General features: G+C 45.2%; 1 protein-coding gene across 2 annotated transcripts; it reads right to left on the bottom strand.

The window, feature by feature from the left end:
- Positions 1 to 588: 588 nt before the first annotated feature.
- SINHCAF (SIN3-HDAC complex associated factor) lies at positions 589 to 20,098 on the bottom strand. 2 transcript variants are annotated; one of them, XM_079993116.1, is made up of 6 exons: positions 19,951 to 20,098; positions 8,078 to 8,225; positions 7,813 to 7,912; positions 6,851 to 6,977; positions 4,648 to 4,798; positions 589 to 3,246 (listed from the first exon to the last, which is right to left on the bottom strand). In XM_079993116.1, exons 2-6 carry the CDS (start codon positions 8,203 to 8,205, stop codon positions 3,084 to 3,086), a joined length of 669 nt encoding a protein of 222 aa, XP_079849242.1. In that variant the 5' UTR covers positions 8,206 to 8,225; positions 19,951 to 20,098; the 3' UTR covers positions 589 to 3,083. The 2 variants fall into 2 exon arrangements, with proteins under 2 accessions (XP_079849242.1, XP_079849243.1); XM_079993117.1 differs by lacking the exon at positions 19,951 to 20,098 and adding an exon at positions 18,974 to 19,087.
- Positions 20,099 to 22,359: the final 2,261 nt, after the last annotated feature.

Genomic DNA, 22,359 nt, shown 5'->3' on the forward strand with positions numbered 1-22,359 from the left:
GAACAGGAAGGACACTGCATTTTTTTTTTTATAAAAAGGACAAAGTTTGGTGGGACTGTGTGTAGAAAACATTCTGAGATTTCTAAATCTTTTTCATACCAGGAATATTCACCCATAAAGGTGAATGTTACATAGTACATAGTAAGTTCTCTCTTAACTTCCCATGGCTACCAATTAAGAATCGGGATGTTCTTCCTTATTCCATCCATCCTTGAAAATGAACAACTTCTTAAAAGAGCATTAGCATTTCATCTGCCCCTGAATCTATACAGTCCCTATTCTCCTGCAATTCCCACCCACTTTAATGGTGAAATCAATAAATCAAAGTGTGTGTTTTTTAAGTCAGGAAGAAAAATACTTATTTTTCTAAATAAAGTCTATTTTTTTATTAATTACCCTAGTGTAAAAAAAAAAGTTTGGATTACAAGTGTATGAACAATATAAAAAAGTATAAAAAACAGGTTCCATAGTTTTCTACTACATTGATACAAAGTGCATAACTACATACAATTCATATTGCATTACTACATAGGAAAGAGGAGTAAGGAGGCTGAGGGAAAAGCAGTCTGCTGTTGTAGTAATAAATAAATAAATACAGAAGTAGACGAGATGATCCATATCATAGTACATTGTTTCATACCGTAGCTGTAAATGCACAGAACCATTGACACTTACTAAAAAAAACAACAACCCAGAAACGAACAAAAAAATAAAACCTTAAACGTGTAAATTGATGAGGGAAAAAATATCTGGGACTCCTACATGAATCCTTCAGAGATTACCAACCCAGCAAAACTGCCAAGTAGCTAGTCAGTTACAAATAAAGACCTATCTTATCCTCCCTTTAGAATATTTCTCCTATTTACAAATGGGGGGACACAATTAAGGGAACCCTAAAAACAAGGTAGGAAGACAAGCATCAGCTTAGGATTTTTTTGTTTAATAAAAAGTATAAAAGGACAAAGTTATGTTTGTAGTAGTGCACTGCACAAAACAAGTCAAAATTCTCATGCTATTCAAATAAATTGGAGAAATCCGTATGAGCTAAATACAGCAGCATACTTACAGCGGAAGCCATTATTTGCCAAAGCTGATAGAACTCTTTCCTTGGTCAATTGGCGTATTTTATCAAAATCTTGGGAATCTCATCTTAAAACAAAGCAAACAATATTCTAATTCTTATGTTGGCTGAGATTTCAGGGAAAAACTGAATTCAGCCAAGTGCCTTGTCCTACGGCTAATATACTACAGGGACAATGCTTAAGAAACCCCCTTTTCCCCTTTCACAGTACAGACTGAGAAAGCATGGGGGGAAAACATGGGAGTCTTAGGAGACGCCTGCTTGCCCATAGGTGCTAGGCCAGAATTTAGGAAGAAGCAAATCCAAAATAGGGGACAAGCAGGCAGTGTGGGGAATTAACTGTGCAGTTCTGTGTTGAAGGCTGGGGACAAGAGAAGTAGGAACAAGGACTGAAGGCACTTCTGGGAGATTAGGAGGGAAGGAGGGGTAACAGGAAGGACTTGCAGCCGGGACCAGAAGATCATAAGACAAGGACTGACACTGACTACAGCCTGTGACGGCTCTTCATACATGAAGGCTATTATACGCATTTAGTGTCGTGAACTTGGGAAATAGCTCTAACTAGACAATACTAGGTGGTTGTGGTTGTTTTAAAAAAGAGAAGTCACAGTAATTTACGCACACATTTACAGAGTATATATCTGAAATAAAAACGCTTTCTCTTATTTGCCAACAAATGCCGTGCATACCTAGACCTCTCTCTCTTTAGATAATACTTTATAATAAGGATGTGGGTGGGTTTGTTATTATTGCAATTTTCCTTCCTTGGGTGCGTAACCAAGCTAATCAAACAGTGCAGAAACACAGAAGAGGAATCTTAAACCTGAGCTTGTGCTAGAATGGGCTTGCTTTTGTGGCTGGCCTTCAAAATTATTATTATTAATAATAATAAAATTTGTATAAAATGAAGAGTGATTACTGCATTGTTTGCATTCTGCTGTTGGATTGGGATTATAAAACCTTGCCAGGCACAAACTGACTTCTGTTCCCAGTTGCAATTTACTAGTTTTTGACAGATTTTTACTCGGTCCTTATCAAGGTGTGGAACTAGACAGGTAAAGAGAGCAATCACAAATTATAATATACACTTAATTGGTCCCATACCAAGGTACTGAAAACAAGGACTTAGTATATATACTGTGTTATCATCACAGCCCTACACAACTGGCCAACATTTGTAAAGGGTGTCCCTTCAATACCATGAAGGAGCCCCTCATCTCCCTGAACGTTGTCTGTAATATTAATGCATAAATCATACATGGACTGCACACTGGAACAGGCAGGGGAGAGAAAAAAGTTAACTTGGTCCAGTACCAAGGTAATGAATGGGCCAGTCTCAAAACTTTATTGTTTGCCAAAGACTGATTGCATGCTCAGTCCCTTCACATACAGACTTTGACTAGGCCAGAAAGATGAGCCATTGGCCTTGGGGTTCAGGACAGGCAAAACTTTTTATCCCTGTTAAAGCATCAGTAGTAAAAATTAAGAGCTCCCCACCTTTACAACATATACAGAGCAGGGAAGTCTTGTACAAACTTCAGCAAACCCAGGTCCATGCCTAAGAATAATAAGTATTTTCCTCACAGGGAGAAAAGGTTACTGGCTAAAAGTTTAACATGCCAAAATGTGAGCACTACTTCTCTTTCAGAAAAACACACTACATATTTTAATTCTCTTTTATGGCCTTTCATCTGAAGAAGAGTTGTGTGGGGAAAGAGACTGAACCAAGATGACTTGCAGCAGCATTCAGCTCAATTATGGATTTTAGAGCCTTTTTAATATTATTTACAGTCATTTTGGGGTGGGGGGAGAGATATTAACAGGTTTCTGAATTAGTGGAACTGAAGCAGTAAAAAAATGGAATCCTCAAACCGTTCAAGGTCGCCGGGGGGGGGGGGGAGTCTTTTGGCAGCATAGCAGGCTTCTAAAGTGAAGAGAAAGTCACTTTCAAGCCTTTCCAGAGAGAAAAAGAGGTTCTTTTTTACACCAACTGCTGTGGAAGTCACCACTCTTCCTGGTTGGAGATGGTTGGAGACTGGGGGCCTTGTGGCTCTGGCTTCTCAGTTGTGGACTTCTTATTGCTACAGCAGGGTTTGAAGAGGTGAGCATCTATAACAACTTCTCCAAAGCGGCCTGTGTAAATAATTCCACAGCAAATTTTTTGCCTTCAAGAGAAAAGAAGAAGATAAATTTGGATTTCATTTCATACATGTCTTAATTTTGACAAAAGATGGACTTGATGTGGCATACAAAAATATAAGTAATAATAATTAAAATCAGCTAACAGATTAGAATGAAACCATCACAGCAAGGTAAAGCAGCATTAAATCTAAGTGGTGTTCAATGAGAGTACAAAGGATCAAAGCAGTTTAACCAGAAAATCAGAAAAAAATGTTACTCCTAAAATTCTTGTCTGAACAATGAAAGGTTTCACAGCTGACCATCACTGCCTCCAGTGGAAGTGAGTTCCATATGCACTGCATGAAGAAGCACATTCTTTTCTCAGTCCTGAATCTTCAAAGATTCAGATTCAATGGATGTCAACAAGTTTCAGTGTTACACAAAAGGGAGAAAAACTTCTCTGTATCCACTTTCTCTGTGCCATGCTTAATTTTATAAGTATCTACCATGTCAGCTCGTATTCACTTTCTCTCTAAACTACAAAGTCCCAAATGCGGTAGCCTTTTTCCACAGGGGAGTTTCTCCACCTCTTTGATCATTTCAGTTGCCTTTTTCTGTTGCTCCCTTCCAAGTGGTATACACTTGCTTGTGAGCAAGAAGGCTCCAGCTAGCAAGCATGCCGGATAGCCACGAATAGCCTTGCCCTCTGCAAATCTGTCTAATTCCCCTTTAAAGCGATCCAAGTTAATGGCTATCACCACACCCTGCAGCAGCAAAAGCCATAAATCAATGGTGCACTCCCAGACTTCTCGATCGCAGATTGTTATAGAGCAGGCGTACATATCTTGGTAGGCAATACAAGCCTACACCATATATGCAGCAACTAGCTAATCCTAAAGCAAGAGGAATACTTGGAGATCAATACAACTGCTGGCTATTGTCACGGCATCCATCGGTTCCCTCTAAGAGAGGATTAATGGGGGGGGGGAGCGGGGGGAGAAACAACCCCAGGACTCTGGCTTTGCTTTCAAGAGAACAACAAGATGCCTTGTGACCCACTTCATGCTCTGCATGCTATCCAGTTACTTTATTTACATCCCTAAACACCATGTTGAGTCATCAGCTGTCTGCAAGTGCTCCCTAATTGCTAAACCGAACGGAAGCAAAAGAGCCTTGTAATTAAGATTACATTAATTGCAATTATGTGCATTTTTAACCTCTGCCTCTTCCTGTGTTTTCCTCCCGCTGTCTACTTTCCCCTTTGTCTAAAACTAAGACTGTGAGCCGCCTTCAAGCAGGGTCTTGCTGTAAGCATTGTTTTAAAAAGTTTTATAAAGAGTCATATTTGTGTAGCTCTACAGTCGCTAGTTGTGCTTTGGAAATAGTACAGATTTCTACCATGAATTAAAGGAATGTGCTGATTCTGTTTCAGGCTTCCTTTTTACCTTTTCCAGTAAATGGGATCTAAGAAAGAGAAGACATGAGGGCGGCTGGAGCCAGCGGTCATCTCAGTGTCTGAGCCGTCATCAGACTGATTGCTATAGCAGGGAGACTGGGCTGGAGAGGTACTTGAAGTAGTGCTGTGGGCATCAGAGTCTGTAAGGAAGAGGGAAAACAGTGTATTTAACTAGTTTTGCATACGTCTTTTATTTCTTTCGAATCTCAACTTCCAAAATCTCCCAAGTTTCTGGTCCATATGATGAAGAAAATGTACAGCACATTTCCACGGACTACTGAGACTACCCAAGTGTCCACCTCGGGTCCCAATTTGACTCACCAGGCTGTTTTCCCCAAACCACACCCATCCACCCGGCCCATGACATGATATGTGACCTCAGATGTGTAGCAGGTACTGACATGGCTCCAAAGAAACATTTGTGAGCTTAAAGTTGAGCTCCCGATTCTCCCTTTGTTTAAACAAGACAGAGGGCACAATTTGCTTTGGGAGGGGAAAGTGGTTTCCATTGACATCTTCCCCTCCATTTTAACAGCCGTTTCAATGGAAACCACTTCCCCCTCCTGCAGCAAGATTCAAAGAACCACGTAGAGCTGTTTGAACACCCGCCCACCCCCCGCAAACAGCCCTGTGATGCTCTTTGTATCTCTGAAAATGTACCCCATTAGGGGTCGGAATAAGAAAGATCTGGCCCGGCAGCCTGAAAAGGTTTTCCGCCCCTGAGTTATGCTTACACTTCTCCTAGGTTCTCTTCAGAGTTCTTAGTATTTAATCCCCCATGTACTTATTACCCCAAATCTTGCAGAGAACCATTTGATAAAACTTTTGGAAGTTTCGAAAATGTAATTTACCTATTGTGGGTGAGGAAGTTCCTGGATTCACCCTCGTCACTTTGGTGGCTGAGAGTGCTTTTTACCAGTTACAGCTAGTGCACCAACTACCAACACTCTCAGACAGGGACAGCTGGCCAAAGGTAACTCGGGACTTGATTACGGCAACGAGTTCTATGTAGGGCTACCCTTGGGCCTGGCCTTGAAGCTCTGGCTGGTGCAAAATGCTGCTGCTAGACTGTTGGTGGGGACAGACTACTGCCAGCACTTAACACCTGCCCACAAAAGGTTGGCAGTTCAAATTCAGGGTTTTTAAAATTGATTTATAATGCCCTTAACTTGGGTTCAGGACCTCCTGGTCTCTTATAGACCTGCCTGGATCACTGAGATCTTAGGGGGAATCCCTGCCAGTGGTCCCCATTGACTGAAGACGCATGGCTCCTATCTACCAGGAGGCCTGCATTCAGTACTTTGAAGGCAATTTGGTGGAACTCCCTCCTGGCTGAGATTAAACGGCTCCTGCCCACTTCCTGCTGAATGTCAGATGTTTGACAAAGACTTTTCCAGTTCAGCAGGAATTTTAAAATGTGTCTGATTATTAATTTTAACTGATCTTATGAATTGCATGCTTTTAATTTTTATGTACACTGCCTAGAACAGCCTTTGCTAAGCTGGTGTCCAAAACATCTTGAGTGCACCAGGCTGGCTTAGAAACTTTGGTAATTACGTGGTATATAAATAACTTAAATAAGTAAATATGCTGCTGCTATTTTTAAAAATAATGTCTTATCTTGCTCTTCTCTGGATTGCTAAGGGTGGTGTCATCCCATTTCCATCTCCAAAACAACTGCAATATGAATTATTCCTTTGGGATAAGATTGTGTACATACACAAAGGGTGGGAGATAGTGACCAGTCAAATTGGAGTCACATGTTTTGACCCATTTATGATAAAAATGGTTTAAAATAGATATATGTCTATCCCTTAGGTCTCAAATTCAGCCAGGTTTGGGAGGGATTTTCAGCTTGACTGAATTTCCAATTTTACGCTGCAACTAAGCCACTGGAACTGCAGAAATGATACTTTCAAAGTCCTCCAGTAATGTTCCTTTGCTCAGGTCCAAGAATAAGCAAGACACATACTGTAAAAAAATACAGTAAGGCTGTGAAACTAGCAGGATTTAAAGCCAGCCTCTTAGAGAGATTTAGGAGGGAATATTCCAGGGTAGCCAACATGGTGGATTTTTGAATTTCATATACACCAAAGGCCCTCTCCTGTGATATATAGTACAGCCATTCAGAGTCAAGGCCCGCTGCACCAAATCAAGCCCATTAATGGAAAAAGCAGATAGGATTAACATACTGTGTCTCTTCAACTCTTTCTGCAGCTTGCTTATCTGATTGCTCTTCATCCTGCTGCCAGAAAGGGTTTTCATCTTCTTTGGCTTCAATGTCGTCTTAAGACTCGGTCCAGCTCTTGCATCCACCACCTGGAAAAGGACAGCAAGAAAAAAGTTTGTTTCATCGACTCTCATCTGATGAATTGTAGCAATAAGCAATAAGCAATGGTGCAAAAACTGCAAAATCTTTTTTAATGGGGAAAGCAGCTGTGTGCTGATTTGCACGCAAGAGTTTGCTTTACATTGCTCAGGCTCTACTGTGCTTTAAAATAAATAATAAAAGAATAATAATTGAAACTCAGCACCCAAGACCTTTCAGGTTCAGTGCCAAGTAAAGCTGGATGTTCTGAACTGTATACATTATACAAATGGAGCAAAATTTGACTAAATTGCAACCCAGAAATCCACACCCACCCTCTGAATTGTTCCAGTGCACTGGGAGATGATGCTTCTGCCCCTTGCTTCTTATCTACCAGCTCCTACACCTAATGTGCAGCATGCCTCTAGTCAGAAGGAATAGCTAACCAGTGTCCTTCAATCTGGTGCCCTCCAGATGTTGCTGGACTACAACTCCCATCAATTCCTGATTAGTGGCTAAGCTCACTGGGGATCAGAGGAGTTGTAGTCCAACTGTATCTGGGCCTATTGTGGCTTATGCAACTCTCCCTCCCAGTCCTATTTATCGAATATATTAATGCCTTATGAGTCATAACATCCATTAAGGCAGGCAATGGCAGAACCATAATACCAGCTGTTCTACACATGTTGTACACACAATGGCTATTAAGGAAATGCTCAGGACAACAACTTCCACCAACCTAAGCCATCGTGATCAGTGATCATGGAATGTGTAGTCCAGCAAGATTTTGAGGGCAACAAGCTGGCTTCTCCTACCATGATACAGGATGAAAGATGACAAACTCACATGATTCCAGTTCTTTTTTGATCCTGCTGGCAGTTTTTTCCATCTTTTCACCAGAAGCACGCAAGCATTGCAAATATCTCCTGAGCGGGCCTCGTGCAGACTGTGAGAGGAACACAATATAGTTCAATTGCTTGGTTATACTAGAAGGAGATCAACAGAAAGGCACACAACTTGGCACCCCTTTGGTTTTCAGGCTTCACTGATTTTTGTAACAGCCTTCAGCTCAGAAAACCCAACACAGTACTGGAACGGCACCAACTCTTACCCAAAGCAGTTCTGGAAGTCCTTTTCATAACGCTTGCTGTCAGTGAAGCGAGAACTGGAAGACTTTGCTCTGCAAATGCAGCAACCTTCTAAACTCCGGTACATCTTCGGTTTGTGGAAGCCAAACATCTTCTCTTCCCTTCTTTAGCCTGTTGGGATGAGGGAGGTTGGGAAGGAAAAGAAAGGTGATCAGGCTTCAAAAAGGAATAAGAGTAGGCAACATTTAGAAGGCAGCTGTGGTCTCTACCCCCCGCATCTGCCATGTACAACTCTGCAAACCGACACCGCATCGCAGTCAGAAATGCCCAGTGGGAGATGATCCATTATTCATGATCCCTGTCCCACACCATTTCCCATAAGGACAGGTGTCTCAGACACATTTCCGTTTCTCTCGATGGACACCACAGGAAATTCAGCCAGGCATGTAACAAGGTGACCCAATCGGCTGCGGTTAATGTAGGAAAAAAGGGGGAAGTAAAAAGGTGCATTCTAAGTCACCAAGTTTGTCTCAAAAGTTATTTCAGGTAGATTCATTGGCTTCAAATGTGGAAGGGAGAAAACAGGCATACACCACTCAAAAGAAAACCAATCAAAATGGGAATCTATGCCCACCAATAGCGTTCCTGATTTTTAAAGGAAAAAACCCCCAAAACTACATTTCCGTGCTATTATTGCTACTGTGCTATAAAAGTACAGGGTGGCCCCAAATACCGGTAGGTATACTTCCCTCAGGACCTGCACAAGACCTTTTGGGGCCTCCAAAGATCAGGACTGTATCCAAACTTCTATAGCCCCTGGCCGTGGCGGGTGCTTACATGGGTCTTTCACTCTTGGCCCATTTCAGCTGTGCATGTTTTATAGCCATAATAATACAATGCAAAGTATCAGACTTTAATTTTTGTGCACTGCCTCGAGACTGAAGTGGGAAGCAGTGCAAAAATGACTCAATAAAATAAATATAAAACAATAAGTCTTTTCAGGCTCTACTACCACCAACCCTTTTCTGTCGCAAACAGTAAATCCAACCTCTTAGCCGCTACGTATCTCCTGCCGAACATGTTGGGCAGTATCATCCTCCTTGCCGCTGCACGGCAGATTTCACAGAAGTGCAATATTAAATAAGAATACAGAAGCACAGTTATTTGCCAGGGGCACATTCCTTAACATGTACCATCTCAACTGAAGGGACGCTGACCTCACTGTTCCATCAACTGGGAAGCCCAGCCACCGCCTCTCATGCCTTGAACATGCAAGGAATGTGCCTCACGACTAAGCTATAGCAAGGACTGGGCCTGGTCACACACAGGACTGGCAAGAGGGTGGGGGCCACCGAGGAAGAGACACAGATGCCAAGGACAAAGTTGGCAAGGCTTTCTGTTGTTGACAGGTCTAATTTCTGTGCACCTGTAAGAAAAGCTTACATCCAGTTTCACGAGGCTGGGTTTTCATCTGGCCAGGAATGAGCCTGCAGTTCACACCAGAATCTAAACCAGAAAGCGGCCTGTGGGTGTGGCCTTTATTTCTTTAATTTATATACCCCCTTTTCTTCCAAGGAGCTATCTCGCTTTCATCAGCAACTACTCCACAGGCAAAGAATCCCTTTTGTGCCAAGCGTGCCGCGTGTCAACTGTTGGGGCAGGGGCAAAGCCAGTGGTGGGTGGTGCCACCCCTTTTCCTCTCCTGGAGCCCCATTCTCTCTTTCACACTTCTTCCCCACCCAGAAGGCTACTAGGGAGGGGCAGAAGTCCACACTGATCACTTGCAAGGGGCCTCTTATCCTACCTTCCCTCTGGAGTCCGGACTCCCCCTCCTTGCATGAAATTAAGCCCTATGTGATGGCTGACTCCTCCTGGAATTTATGGCCAGCTATATCAGAGATGTGGAATTTCAGGCCCAGGGGCTGAATGTGGTCCAGGTCTCTGCCTGGCCCTTGTAGCTCTCCCCATCCCACACCCCCTCCCAAGTCACAGCCCTTGGCAGCCCTGCTTTACCTCCCCCTTTCCAGTGTTTCTGCCCAGCTGCGATGTGACCCTGAATTCTTGATAATGCCTCTTGCTTATCTGGGAGGAGGAGAATAGAGAGGAACACAGGAGAGCGAAGAAACCAGCCTACTGTGCAAAAATCAACATTCGCATTTCTTGGTCAGCTCATGTTTATCTCTGGTCCCATCCACTCCCAATTTGTGAAGGAGGCAAAGCAGCCACCTGGGCTGGGGAAAAAGTCCCCACTTCATTTTATACCTACCCTCTTCGCTTTGTTTTTGGAGGGGGTGGTTTGGCAAAGACTGGGAGCTGAATCAGGCGCTGCTGTCCACAGTGAATCTGCACAGCTGCTGCCCCATGGCAGCAATTCCAAGCATGCTTTGATCAAGAAGCAAGTCCCAGTGAAGTCAGGAGGACTTGTTTCCAACTAAGCGTATTTAGGAACCGGAAGCTGCAGATACAGCAGAATGCTGCAGCACAATCGCTGCCAGGAGTGAGACCCTGTCAGCATGCAAGCCCTTTACTCAGAGGTCTGCCCTGCTTGCCAACTTGCTACTGGGCCAAGTTCGAGTATATAAAGCCCTTAACAGCTTGGAACCAGTTTACCTGCAAGATTGCCTGGGAACTGCAGCCCTGTGACAGGTAAACTATAGTTCCCGGGATTCTTTGGGGCGTAGGCAGCCATAGGGTTGCTTTGTTGCACAGGAGCTGGGCTAGACAGAACAGGTTGGAGCAGAGCAAGAAATAGGAGTGTAAGAAAAAGCCGTACCAGCACTTGCACTTTAAATTAATAGCTAATACTGAAGGCTGAAATTGATTTAAGATACCATGCCTCAGTTGCTAAGACTTCTACCAAGTGTTGCTCTACTGATCTCTGGGCACACTTTTGCTAGGGAATTTAACTCATACCTTTTAATGACAGGACTACTAGAGGGCAAATGGGAGTCCAGAGTCATCTCTGCAGCCACCAGTACTTTTCTGCGGTTTCTTGACAAAACAATTACTTCCAAAATCCTTAAACTCTCTTGTCCACCCAGTTACGGAGAAAGGTTGTAGTTGAAGCACAGGCTCTGCCTGCAGACAGACCCCAAATCAGCCTGTAGCATCTCCACGAAGGGCTGGGAAAGGCCACTGTCCAAAATCCCGGAGAACTGCAGCCAGTCAGTGCAGAAAATACTGAACTGGATGGGCTAAGCATTTGTCTCAGTACAAGGCAAGCTTCTTAAGCTCCCCAATGCCTGCAATCATCCTGCAACCTTTTGCAGAGACGCAGCTATTTTGGCAGAGTGACCATGCAAATAGAACAGATTCTCAGGCTTCTTTCAGCCTGAAACAAGAGGCTGAGGACTCTCCTTCCTGGGAGGTTTTTAAGCAGAGGCTGGATGGTCATCTGTCAGGGATGCTTTAGCTGAGATTCCTGCACCACAGAGGGTTGGGCTAGATGACCCTTGGGACCCTTCCAACTCCACAATTCTATTATTTTTTCCCACACCTATGTGTACCACAAAGGACAAGAAACAAATACGCCAAAGTACATTAAGGGCATTTATCTCTGGAAAGTAAGGGTGGATCATCTTGGGAAGCTATTAAGCACTGCAACTAAAAGCCAATGGACTTCAAAACAGAAAAGGTAGTAAAAGAAATATTTGGTTTCTATGGTGGTTTTACGGTGGAATGTTTAGTCTCCCAAAGTGCTTTATAATCCTTCTCTCATTCATAACAGCCCAGTCGTGGCCCATTCTATTTTTTTATGATTGTACACACATGAGTAATGCCAAGTTTAGATTTCAAAGTGATCTGCAGGCAACAAAAACAAACCATAACTAGGAATTTGGGTTGAATGCTGGTGCTCATTTCAGAATCCAGATCCAGCCGTTTAGGGGCAATTCCAAAACTTACTATTGCTTTCAAGTCTGCAAGAGTCATGCTTACATGAAAGGGCCTTATATACCACCCCCTTCTGACAATCTGCTTTCTCACAAGGCCAATTCATCTGCCAAAAACCTTCTGCAATGCAATCTTGTGAGATGATAAGCCTTGATACAGTTTGCCTGGGAGAAAAACACCCATGTGTGGAAACACCTGGAGCCTTTATTTTGAGAACGAAGGGTAACAATGAACAAACTGAACCACAACTGGAGGCCACGGAAACAGAATCTGCTGCTTCCCATTGGCAAGCGATGGCCCTTCTTCCTTTGGCAGATGACTATTTTTAACTTAAGCCTACGCTATGCAAGGCCAATCTCCACCAAACTTCAAATCATACTAGGCAGGACATAGAGCTGCCAGTCATTTATCTACCTGCATTTTTATTCCCATTTCTCCCTCAAAACTGGATGATACCAAGCACAGCCCCAAACCGCTGGACGTAAGATCTGCAAGTGGATAAAAGGAGCAGAGCCCTTGCAGCTAATATCATGGACAACCTTGGGCTCAGGAATTTCCTTCCCTCCCACCAACCCTTTACTAATCTTCAAGCCACAGTACAAACCTCCCATTTGACAGAGAATTCCTTGGCTCCAGGCGCGGAAATTATTTACTTCGTTATCTTCCAACAGAAGGACGTTTACAAAAGATATGCATCTGTACAGGCTTATATATTCTTTTAAACCAGCATTTCCTACCTCTTTTTAAAAAGTAGTAATTGTAGGGGGGGATATTATCACAAATTAAAGTTTGCTCCAGAAGTGTAAGACCCATCTTTTTGGAAACTTATCTTCTTGGAAGTTAATCATTTCTCATCTTTGATAATTCAGTTGTGTTACATACTTTCTTTAGCTATTTCTTTACAGGTGTTTTCTCCTTTTTCCAGTTCTGACTATTCTTGCATAAATTAGTAGACTTGTAATAGTAGAATGTCAGGGTTTTTTTGTTTTGTTTTACTTCTGTCTGAATAGCACAAAGGAAGGTATTTGCAGGAATTCCTAGTTATATTGCACCCTGCTATTTCTTTTTTATCTACATTATACAAGAATGTATAATTCATTTGGCTTCTCTATCCATAATTTTATTTTCTTTGCTTTTTTTTAAACTACAAAGTCTCAGATGCTGCAACCTTTCTTGACAGGGGAATTGCTCCATCCCTATGACCATCTGGGTTGGATACATGCAATCCTATTCACTGACTGTCCAATAAAACAATATTTTACTATGCCTGATGCAAATCTAAATGCTGTCTATGCAATACTTGTAAAATTATGTTAAGCAATGCTTCTTAAACACACAGTCCATCTCAATATGGGATTGTGATTCTCCCAATTCCATCAATGACTATTAAAAGGTAAACGGACCCCTGACCATTAAGTCCAGTCGTGGCCGACTCTGGGGTTGCAGCGCTCATCTTGCTTTATTGGCCGAGGGAGCCAGCATACAGCTTCCGGGTCAGGTGGCCATCATGACTAAGCCACTTCTGGCGAACCAGAGCAGCGCATGGAAATGCCGTTTACCTTCCCGCCAGAGCGGTACCTATTTATCTACTTGCACTTTGACGTGCTTTCAAACTGCTAGGTGGGCAGGAGCTGGGACCGAACAATGGGTGCTCACCCTGTCACAGGGATTCGAACCACCAACCTTCTGATCGGCAAGTCCTAAGCTCCATGGTTTAACCCACAGTGCCACCCGCGTCCCCTTATCAATGATTATTACTGTATTGTTTTTTCCCATCCCTCAAACAAATTAGCAATGTCAGCATACTCGTAGGTGGGGTAAAATCCTGTAATATATATAGAAGGCTTACTATTCTAGGACTAAGATAGATTGCATACCCAACTCTGCCTTCCCTTCAAGCCACTTCTATTTCAGCAGGATTCTGATCCTATGCTGTGGGTTTGCTGCTTAAGAGTCTACGCCAACCGACAAAAGCTTTCTGGGATTTCAGACAAGAGGCCTTCCCAGACCATCACAGATGGGAAATACCAGGGATCAAATATGGAGCCCTGCACATGCTCTGCCACTAGGTGGATCATGGCCTGATCCAGCAAGACGCTTACATCATTCACCAAGAGTGTACACTCAGGACCATGCAACACAACCGTGTTTTAACTTCAAGAGACCTCCAAGGTGGATCAATGGGGTTCTAGTAATATAAATATATATAAAAATTCAGACTAGCCCTGCTTTAAAAGGAGCATCCCAAGGAGAGAATGCGCCATTGCAGATCAAGAAACCCATGTGCTAAAACTCTCACCAGGTTCTTCACTGACCCAAGTTTGCTCTTTCTGTTGCGAAAGACCACCAGATTACCAAGCTTCATTATCGAAAACTCCCTGGGTGGTCACAGGAAAGCCTCTCTCTCTCTCTCAGCCTTTCAATCAACAGCAAGTTACTTCACAAGGTTGATCCTGTGGGAATTAAGCATGGACTGCACGGCTAGGTAATGCTATTAGTAGCAAGAACAATTTCTTAAAACTCTGGACTCACACAGTTTGTTAAAGATAACCGCCTCTCTCTCTCGCTTATTCAATGAAGTTTAAATGGGTGTAGAATGATTATCTGTGATTGCTTGAGCAATACTTCCTTGCAATGTATTGGTGTGGCCTATAAAACACAGGGTGGGCCACTTTTCTCCTGCATTCCTTTGGGAGTAATCTGCGAGGGGTGGGGCAGGAGCTCCAAGGGACAAAAGTGGAAAAAATGGGTGGGTCCACTCCCTGTTTTTCTCTCTCTCTTTCCAGTGCCCCCTTCTCCTCCCTGGTGGGCCATCAGGAGACAGATTGCTCTTGTCAGAGGTCTGAACTGCTTGCCTGCAGAGGGCTGTTGAAATTAGGCGCAGGTTACCCACACTTTATCTCCATGGAGTAACAGAAATGAAAAGCAAGCCAGGTCTCTCTGCTGAGATGCTGACAACTTAATTTCTGATGCTAGAGAACGGAAAGGGCTGCATCCAATGACACTGTCCTCCTGGAGCAAGGTCTTCTGTCTGCATAATGGGGCTTCTTCTCCCTCTCAGTGGTGCCTCCTCACACACCCTCCAGAGCAAATTCTGGGAGCGTGCCGGGCAAGGAAGTCCCACCACGCGGGTGGAAGTGCTTGCACTAATGGGACAACTTTGTTGGATGCAATCCAAAGATAATAAAAGGGATGAACCTAAGCAAAGACCGTTCCAAGTAGTTGGAGATGAGGAGATACCGTATTTTTCGCCCTATAGGACGCACTTTTTCCCCCTCCAAAAATGAAGGGGAAATGTGTGTGCGTCCTATGGGGCGAATGCAGGCTTCAGGAGAGCCGCAGCGCCAGCCCCACAAGGTCGGGGGACAGCGGGGAGGCGGAACACCGCCATCCCGCTGTCTCCCGAAGTAGTTTGGAGGCTGACGGTGGGGAGACGCGTGCTTCTCCCCGCCACCAGCCCCGCAAGCTCCGGGGACAGCAGGGAGGCGCAGCGCGTCTTCCCGCTGTCCCCGGACCTGGTCTGCAGGCGGGCGGCGGGGAGAAGAGCGCTTCTCCCTGCTGCCGGCCCCACAAGCGCCTGGGGGGGAAATAATTTTTTTCCCTTTATTTTCCCCCAAAAAAACTTGGTGCGTCCTATGGGCCGGTACGTCCTATGGGGCGAAAAATACGGTACATAGAGCCCAATTCTGTATGTGTTTAGCTGCAATGAAACTCCAGTGAGTTCAAAGAGCCTTAATCCCAAACCTAGAAGAGCCTATTGGACCACACAGTCCAGTAGCCAACAAGATGCCTCAAGCAGGACCTGAGCGCAAGAGCATTTTGCCCATCTGCAAATCCCAGCAACTGGTATAGAGAGGCCCTACTGCCTCTGACAGCATAGCCTTATCCCCCCTGAACTTGCCCAATCCTACTTTAAAGCCATCCAAATTGGTGAGAATCACTACCCCCTTCAGGAGTTCCATAGTTTTAACTACACACTGTATGAATAAATACAGTGGATGCTCAGGTTGCAAACATGATCCGTGCGGGAGGCACGTTCACAACCCACAGCACCGTCTCTGCGCATGTGCAAAGCACAATTTAGTGCTTCTGCACATGTGCGAACGCCGAAACCCAGAAGTAACCAGTTCCAGTACTTCCAGGTTTGGCGTGGTGCGCAACCCCAAAACACACATCCTGAAGCATCTGTAACCTGAGGTATGACTGTACTTTCTTTTACCAAAGAGGTCCTTTAATTTCTGCCCATGATGCCTACTTTGCTGCTAATGCCTGAATAAGAATAGCCTTTTCCACACAACACTCAAAATGACCTTTGAGCTGTAGTATAGAAAGTTGCATGTGAATGCTCCTTTCTGTGCCAGGAAGAAAATTAGGTGAGAGCTTCTTAAGGACCCCTCTATACATTTTCAAATACTGTATTGTAAATGAACACCAAAAGACATGGGAAAATACAAAGGGACTTTGAGCATCATGTTTTAAAAGACCCTCAACTGTCTCCGCCCATACACTGAAAGCTGTGTGCGTACATATATAAAGTGATTAAAGTAGGAAAGAGTTTCCAAGCATTTAACCCATTTTTAAACGAAACCCTGTGCAAAAGAAGATCACGCCACTCACCGAGGAGAGGCAAGCCCTGCCTCCAGGAAAGACCACCCACCCACATCCACCTCAGCCAAGGACGACCTACTTTTCAAAATAGGTCGTAATGATCAGAGAGACACCAAGCTCTGAGGTCTGTCTTAGGCACAGGTGCAAGGAACTCTGCTTGCCCAGGAACAAAATACACACTCCCTAGAAGCAGCAAAGAAGAAGAGGAGGAGGAGGCAGCAGAAGCAACACTCACAGCTACGCTTATGCAAGAGAATGTGCCAATCTACCTGCCAAGCTCAGCCACTGCCATGAGGTCTCTCCATGTAATGCCCAAACGTGCAACTGGACAAGAGAGAGGATACTGTTGTTGTTTACTGGTAGGATCTGATGGTTAAGAGAAGCCAACAATGGAGGGAGGTGGGAGAAGGGACTCATTCATGCATAGGCGTTGCAAATCATTACACACACAAAACAAATAAAAGGCAATCAAAAGCTGTCCACATTTCCTGTTCCGCTTTCGGCTAGCTTTGCAATAAGGGGCTGCCATGGAAGGAAGCGTCATAACATTCCCCCCTCCAGAGGCCGCCTAATCTCCGAGTGCTACTGGTGGTAGTCTCTGCGCAAGGGGGGGGGCTGGAAGAGAGCGAGCGAGAGATCGGGGTCATCATAGCTACTGGCATGGATTTTACACACACACACACATTATATATATATATATATATATATAAAAAATGCGCGAGAGCACAGCCTGCCCACCTTTCCACCCTCCCACGAGCACGCCTCCCACGCAGAAAGAGGGAAAGCGGCATCCCAGGCGAAGTGACTTGAGTTTCGAACGCTTTTTTATTAAAACTATAATGAGAAACAGCAGGTTGCGCTGGCGCTCTCACCAAATTTGTGTGTGTGTGTGTGTGTCTGCGCGCGCACACACACACACGGTGGGCGATGGAAAGCAAAGGAATGGACCCTCATTAAGTAACCAGGGAAAGTTTTACTCCTCCGCATTCTCGCAGAACAAAAGAGACGATCCAGGTTCCCACCCGCCCCCTCCATCCCATCGCCGCCGCCACCAGCAGCACTTCCTGCTCCCTAATGCCGCCCGCCCCCCACCGGCGCCCCGCTAAGCTCCTGCGTGCACATCGGGTGGGTGTGAGCGCGCGATCTGCCCGCGATGGCAGGAACTGGTTCCTCCTCATGGCTTTGCCCTGACGTAATTCAAACATGGCAACAGTTCCGACTTCAAAGCGGGATCGGCGAGACCTCCCATAAACACGCGCCACGAGGGGAGAGCGAAACGCGCTTTAACCCGTACAGATGCACAAAAGCGTGTGCCAATAAAGCAAACGCGACATTTATTCCTTCCAGCTCTCTCCCTTTCCCAGTTAATTAATGACCGGGCGACATTACAGCCCGGGACAGGCAGCAACCAGAGCGTGTGTTTGCTCCAACACTCCGCAGGGTCCCTCGAAGGCGCTTCCTGCCTCTGAACCACCTAAACACGCCTCCTCCGCCTCCTCTTCCCTGCACGCGGCTTGGTACCTTGCACTGGGGGCGCGCGCAGCATCTGAAGTTTAACATCAAAATAAAATTTTTAAAGGTCCTCAAGAAGCGGCTGCGACCTCGTGCGTATTTCTCTGCTCCGATTTCGGATGCAACACGGTTCGTGCGTGTTTATGTGTCGAAGGGATAGAAAGGAGCGCTGCCGCGCCGCCTCCCCCCCCCCCCCGCCTCTCGCGCGCCGCGCCGTTTGCAAAGCCCAGCAGCCACATGCTCTATATAAGCCCTTTGTTTTGCCTACATGCGGCAAACAAGGTAGTAGCCGGGGCTGTTTGCTTCCGCAGAGTGGAATTCGAAAACAAAAGATTACACTTATGAGACGCACGGGAAAGGGAGGAAAGGTTCCAGGACGACTTTAAAGGAAAACAAGACTCGTATTGCACGGCGGCGCGGGCGGGGAGGGGCGGATGTGCAGCGAGGCGACTGTTAAAAAATAAAAGTTCCGATCAAAGTTGTATACAGTACTTTTAAGAGTGTCTGCTTTCAAAGTGGCAGGATACCCCCCCCTTTCCAGGCCGCATTACCACCAACTCAGATGGTTAATGACATGGTAGTCTGATAAACAGCTTTTTAAATTTTTATATTAAAAAACCCGAGATTAACACCACAATCCTAACCATGTCAACTCAGAAGGAAGTCCAGTTTTGTTCAGTAAGGATTACCCCCTGGTAAGTAGCTTTAGGATTGCAATTTTAAACGACTTGCGTAGCTTGGAGCACGTGTCATGACAGATTGCACAAAAACAAAAGATCCCTTCGTTTCAAGCAACTCAGTTGCGGCTTAAACTGGAGTCACCTCTAAAAGGCATGGGCAAACCACCCCAAGGGTAACCCGCCCCGCCTCTGTCCTGCTGCCTTTCCCATTCCTCCGAGGAAACATACCCCGACACCGCCATGGCTGTTACCCGCTTGCCATGCAACGCGGTGCAACTTTCCCCTTGCGGAATCGATCTACAGGTGTATCACTCGCAGAAAGGAACGCGGACCCCGGGGAACGTTCGGAAATGGAACGCCCGCGTCGCCAACATTCCAAACCTCGCCTCGAATCCTAAGCCGGTTTAGCCGACCTCGAGGGATTTGTTGCAAACCTTATTCCCCCTCCCCCTCCCTTTTGCTTCCCATTGTCGCCGGTCCCGCGTCCATAGCTGTAACGGACAACACAAATCTGACCGCCGCCAACACGCCGTGCACAGCAAATTGCTGCCCCAAATCCCACATGTTATTACTCGGAAGTAGAAACCCATTAACTTTCATTCCACTGTGAAGGGTAGCCGGGATTGCAGCAATCACCTCGCTTCCTTTCTGTTACGAGAGAGGAGCGAACAAACAACTTTTTTAAACTGGGAACTCCCCGCTCCGGGGCCCGACCACGGTCCAAAGCACTAACTGCATTAAAAACACCCAGCGATTTCCAAGTTCTCTTGACGATGGGGGTCGAACAAACCGGATTCAATTGGGAGGGGTAGTGGAACAGATAGAGAAACTCATCCTACAACTGTTTTCCTTCATGGGGGGCTGGAGTCGCCGCTCCGCCACATGCTCGACCTACAACAATACAAGCAGCGTTCCGCTGCCCCCGTTTCTTCCGCCGCAGGATACCCCTCCAAAATGCAAAGCATTCCAGAGAATAACGCCAGCTACACACCGTCTCACCTACAAACACCCCCCTTGCATATATATACGACGTCCTCTTGATAACTAGTTTGCTTGCAGAAAGGCAGGTTAATTAAAAAATTTAAAACGCACAAATAAAAGAGCACAAAACTTGTCCGACCCCGCTCCCCATGCTTCAGATGTACGGCTACTATTTTAAATCTATATTTCCCAACTGGAAACGACGAACATTTAAAAGGATTTACCTCCAACGAATCAATAGCGTGCTGGGTTGTGCGGAGCGATCTTCCTCCCCCCCTCCTCTGCGCGGTCTCGTTGTCTCGCTCCTGCGTCTGGAGAGATGCAAGCTCTGGAGTCATTGGCTTAACTTCCAGGCGGTGTGCGCATGCGCGGTTCCCACGACTCCGTACTCCTCAATCGAGCTCTTTTGCATGCGCGTACCATTGTCCTTTTAAGGGAGAAAAGGGCCGAGCGAAAAGCATGGGAAGGAAAAGCACGAGGGAGGTCCCGGTCATTGTGACGCCAGAGTGACGTTGCACGCACGCGGGACTAGATTTGCGGGAGGGAGATTCTAAGAGAAGCTAAGGAAGGGACGTCTCTTGCCGCAGTCGCTTATGCTCTCGCTGCCCATTCAGGATTTTCTTCGGTTAAAAGGACATAAATCTATGAATAAAGAGCAATGAATGAATGAGCTCGCTTCCCTTTCTGAGCCCATTTTCTATTCTTCATGCACAGATGAGAGGCTTCGAGGTTTGGTTTGGAATGTGAGAGCACCAACGCTTCCTGCGTAGGATTTCCTCGCGGATACACACCGGCCATCACTGATTCTCCTGTAGCCTCCCATTCAGTCAGTGATGAGGTCCATTTTGCCTTCGTTTCATAAGTCACAGGCTCCCAGCCTTCTCACTTAGGTGTGGCGTGGCGGCTAAAGTGTTGGGACCTGAGATTCCAGGTTCGGATCTCGGCTCAGCCAATGAAGCTCGCTGGATGAACTTGGGACAAGTCAATCCCTCGGACCAGCCTACTGCATAGGGGACAAGGGGCAGACCATGTGTCATCTTGAGCTCCTTGGAGCAAAGGCAGGATGCAAATGTAATAAAATACATAATTGTGCATGTAGGCAAGTAGTGTTGGAGCACAGATTTTGGATATCTAATTAATAGCTGCCAGTCTGACACATCGGTCATCCAGTCCTGATTCACTGTCTCTTAATTGTAATATCAATGAGAAACCATTTCTAAATGTGTTAAAGATCTAGCTAGCTAGCTAGTTCAAGTCTCCTGTCTACTAGCATCATACAGTCGCTTCACCTGTTCTGCAGCAGGTACATTTGTGAAACACGTTTGCCAAACAGGAGTTTAAAACCCCCTTGGGGCACAAAGAACTACCTGCCCAGTCTGGCCATCAAAAGCGTTGCGTTCCTGGTATGCCCCACAGAGAGCCTCAAGGTCCATAAATAACAACACCCTAGTGGTCCCAGGCCCTAAGGAAGTTAGATTGGCTTCAACCAGAGCCAGGGCCTTTTCAACACTGGCTCCGGCCTGGTGGAACGCTCTGCCTCATGAGACCAGGGCCCTGCAGGATCTGATTTCTTTCCGCAGGGCCTGTAAGACAGAGTTGTTCCACCTGGCCTTTGGCTTGGAGCCAATTTGATTCCCTCCCTCCCTCTTTCTTTTTTCTTTTCCTTCTCCTGCGATGAGGCTACATTTTAATATTTTAATGTTCCATTATTTTAATGTTGTATTTTATTTTTGTTTTTAAGTTGTAATCATTCATCTTGTTTTTATTATTGCTTGTAAGCCGCTCTGAGCCTGGCCTTGGCTGGGGAGGGCGGGGTATAAATAAAATAAAAATTATTATTATTATTATTAGGACTTCGAATTCTACCAAAACTATCTAGGGCTGAAGTCATACCAAATAAACTGAGATGGTTGATGCTTTATCATCACTTGTGCTTCTAAAGTGTGCGTTTCCTTTAACAACTCAGTTGGTTAGAGCGTGGTGCTGATAATGCCAACGTATTGAGTTTGATCCTTGTATGGGACAGCTGCATACTTCTGCATTGCAGGGGATTGGACTAGATGATCCTCAGGGGTCCATTTCCAACTCAACAATTAAATCTTTCCAACAAGTATTTTCCTGTCCACTACCAAGAATTGCTGTTGTGTTTCGGTGGTGGGAGGAGTCAACCAGGTTAGTTTATCACAGCCATCATGTTAAGTAAGTGGGTGGGGAAAGTGTGATTACTTTGGAAGGCAAGGACAAGGAGACTTGTGGGCAAGAGGTAAGGAGTAAATCCCAATGAATGCAGTATACTTCTGAGTAGACGTAAAGGATTGCAGTCTCTCAAATTTCCAAACGTGCCCACTGATCCAAAAAAGGTTGACAGTCCCTGACAGACAGGTTTCGAATGCATGCTAGTTACAGAAAACTACGGTATTATTGTAACTATAACATGGATAAGTGGGGTTTACATAAATTGTGAACATTAACTGCAGAGATTTTCCTGCTGGCTTTTATTCTGGGACATGGAGTTCAGCCTAGTTAAATTATGTTTAAAAAAATGAAATTCGAGCAGAAAAAGCAAATTTAATGCAACCATTAAAATCTAAACGCCACTTTTTAAAGGCAATTGCACTTTAGTAGGTAGCAGA

This window comes from Podarcis cretensis (genome assembly GCF_951804945.1).
Source record: "Podarcis cretensis genome assembly, chromosome: 10".
Lineage (NCBI taxonomy): Eukaryota > Metazoa > Chordata > Lepidosauria > Squamata > Lacertidae > Podarcis > Podarcis cretensis.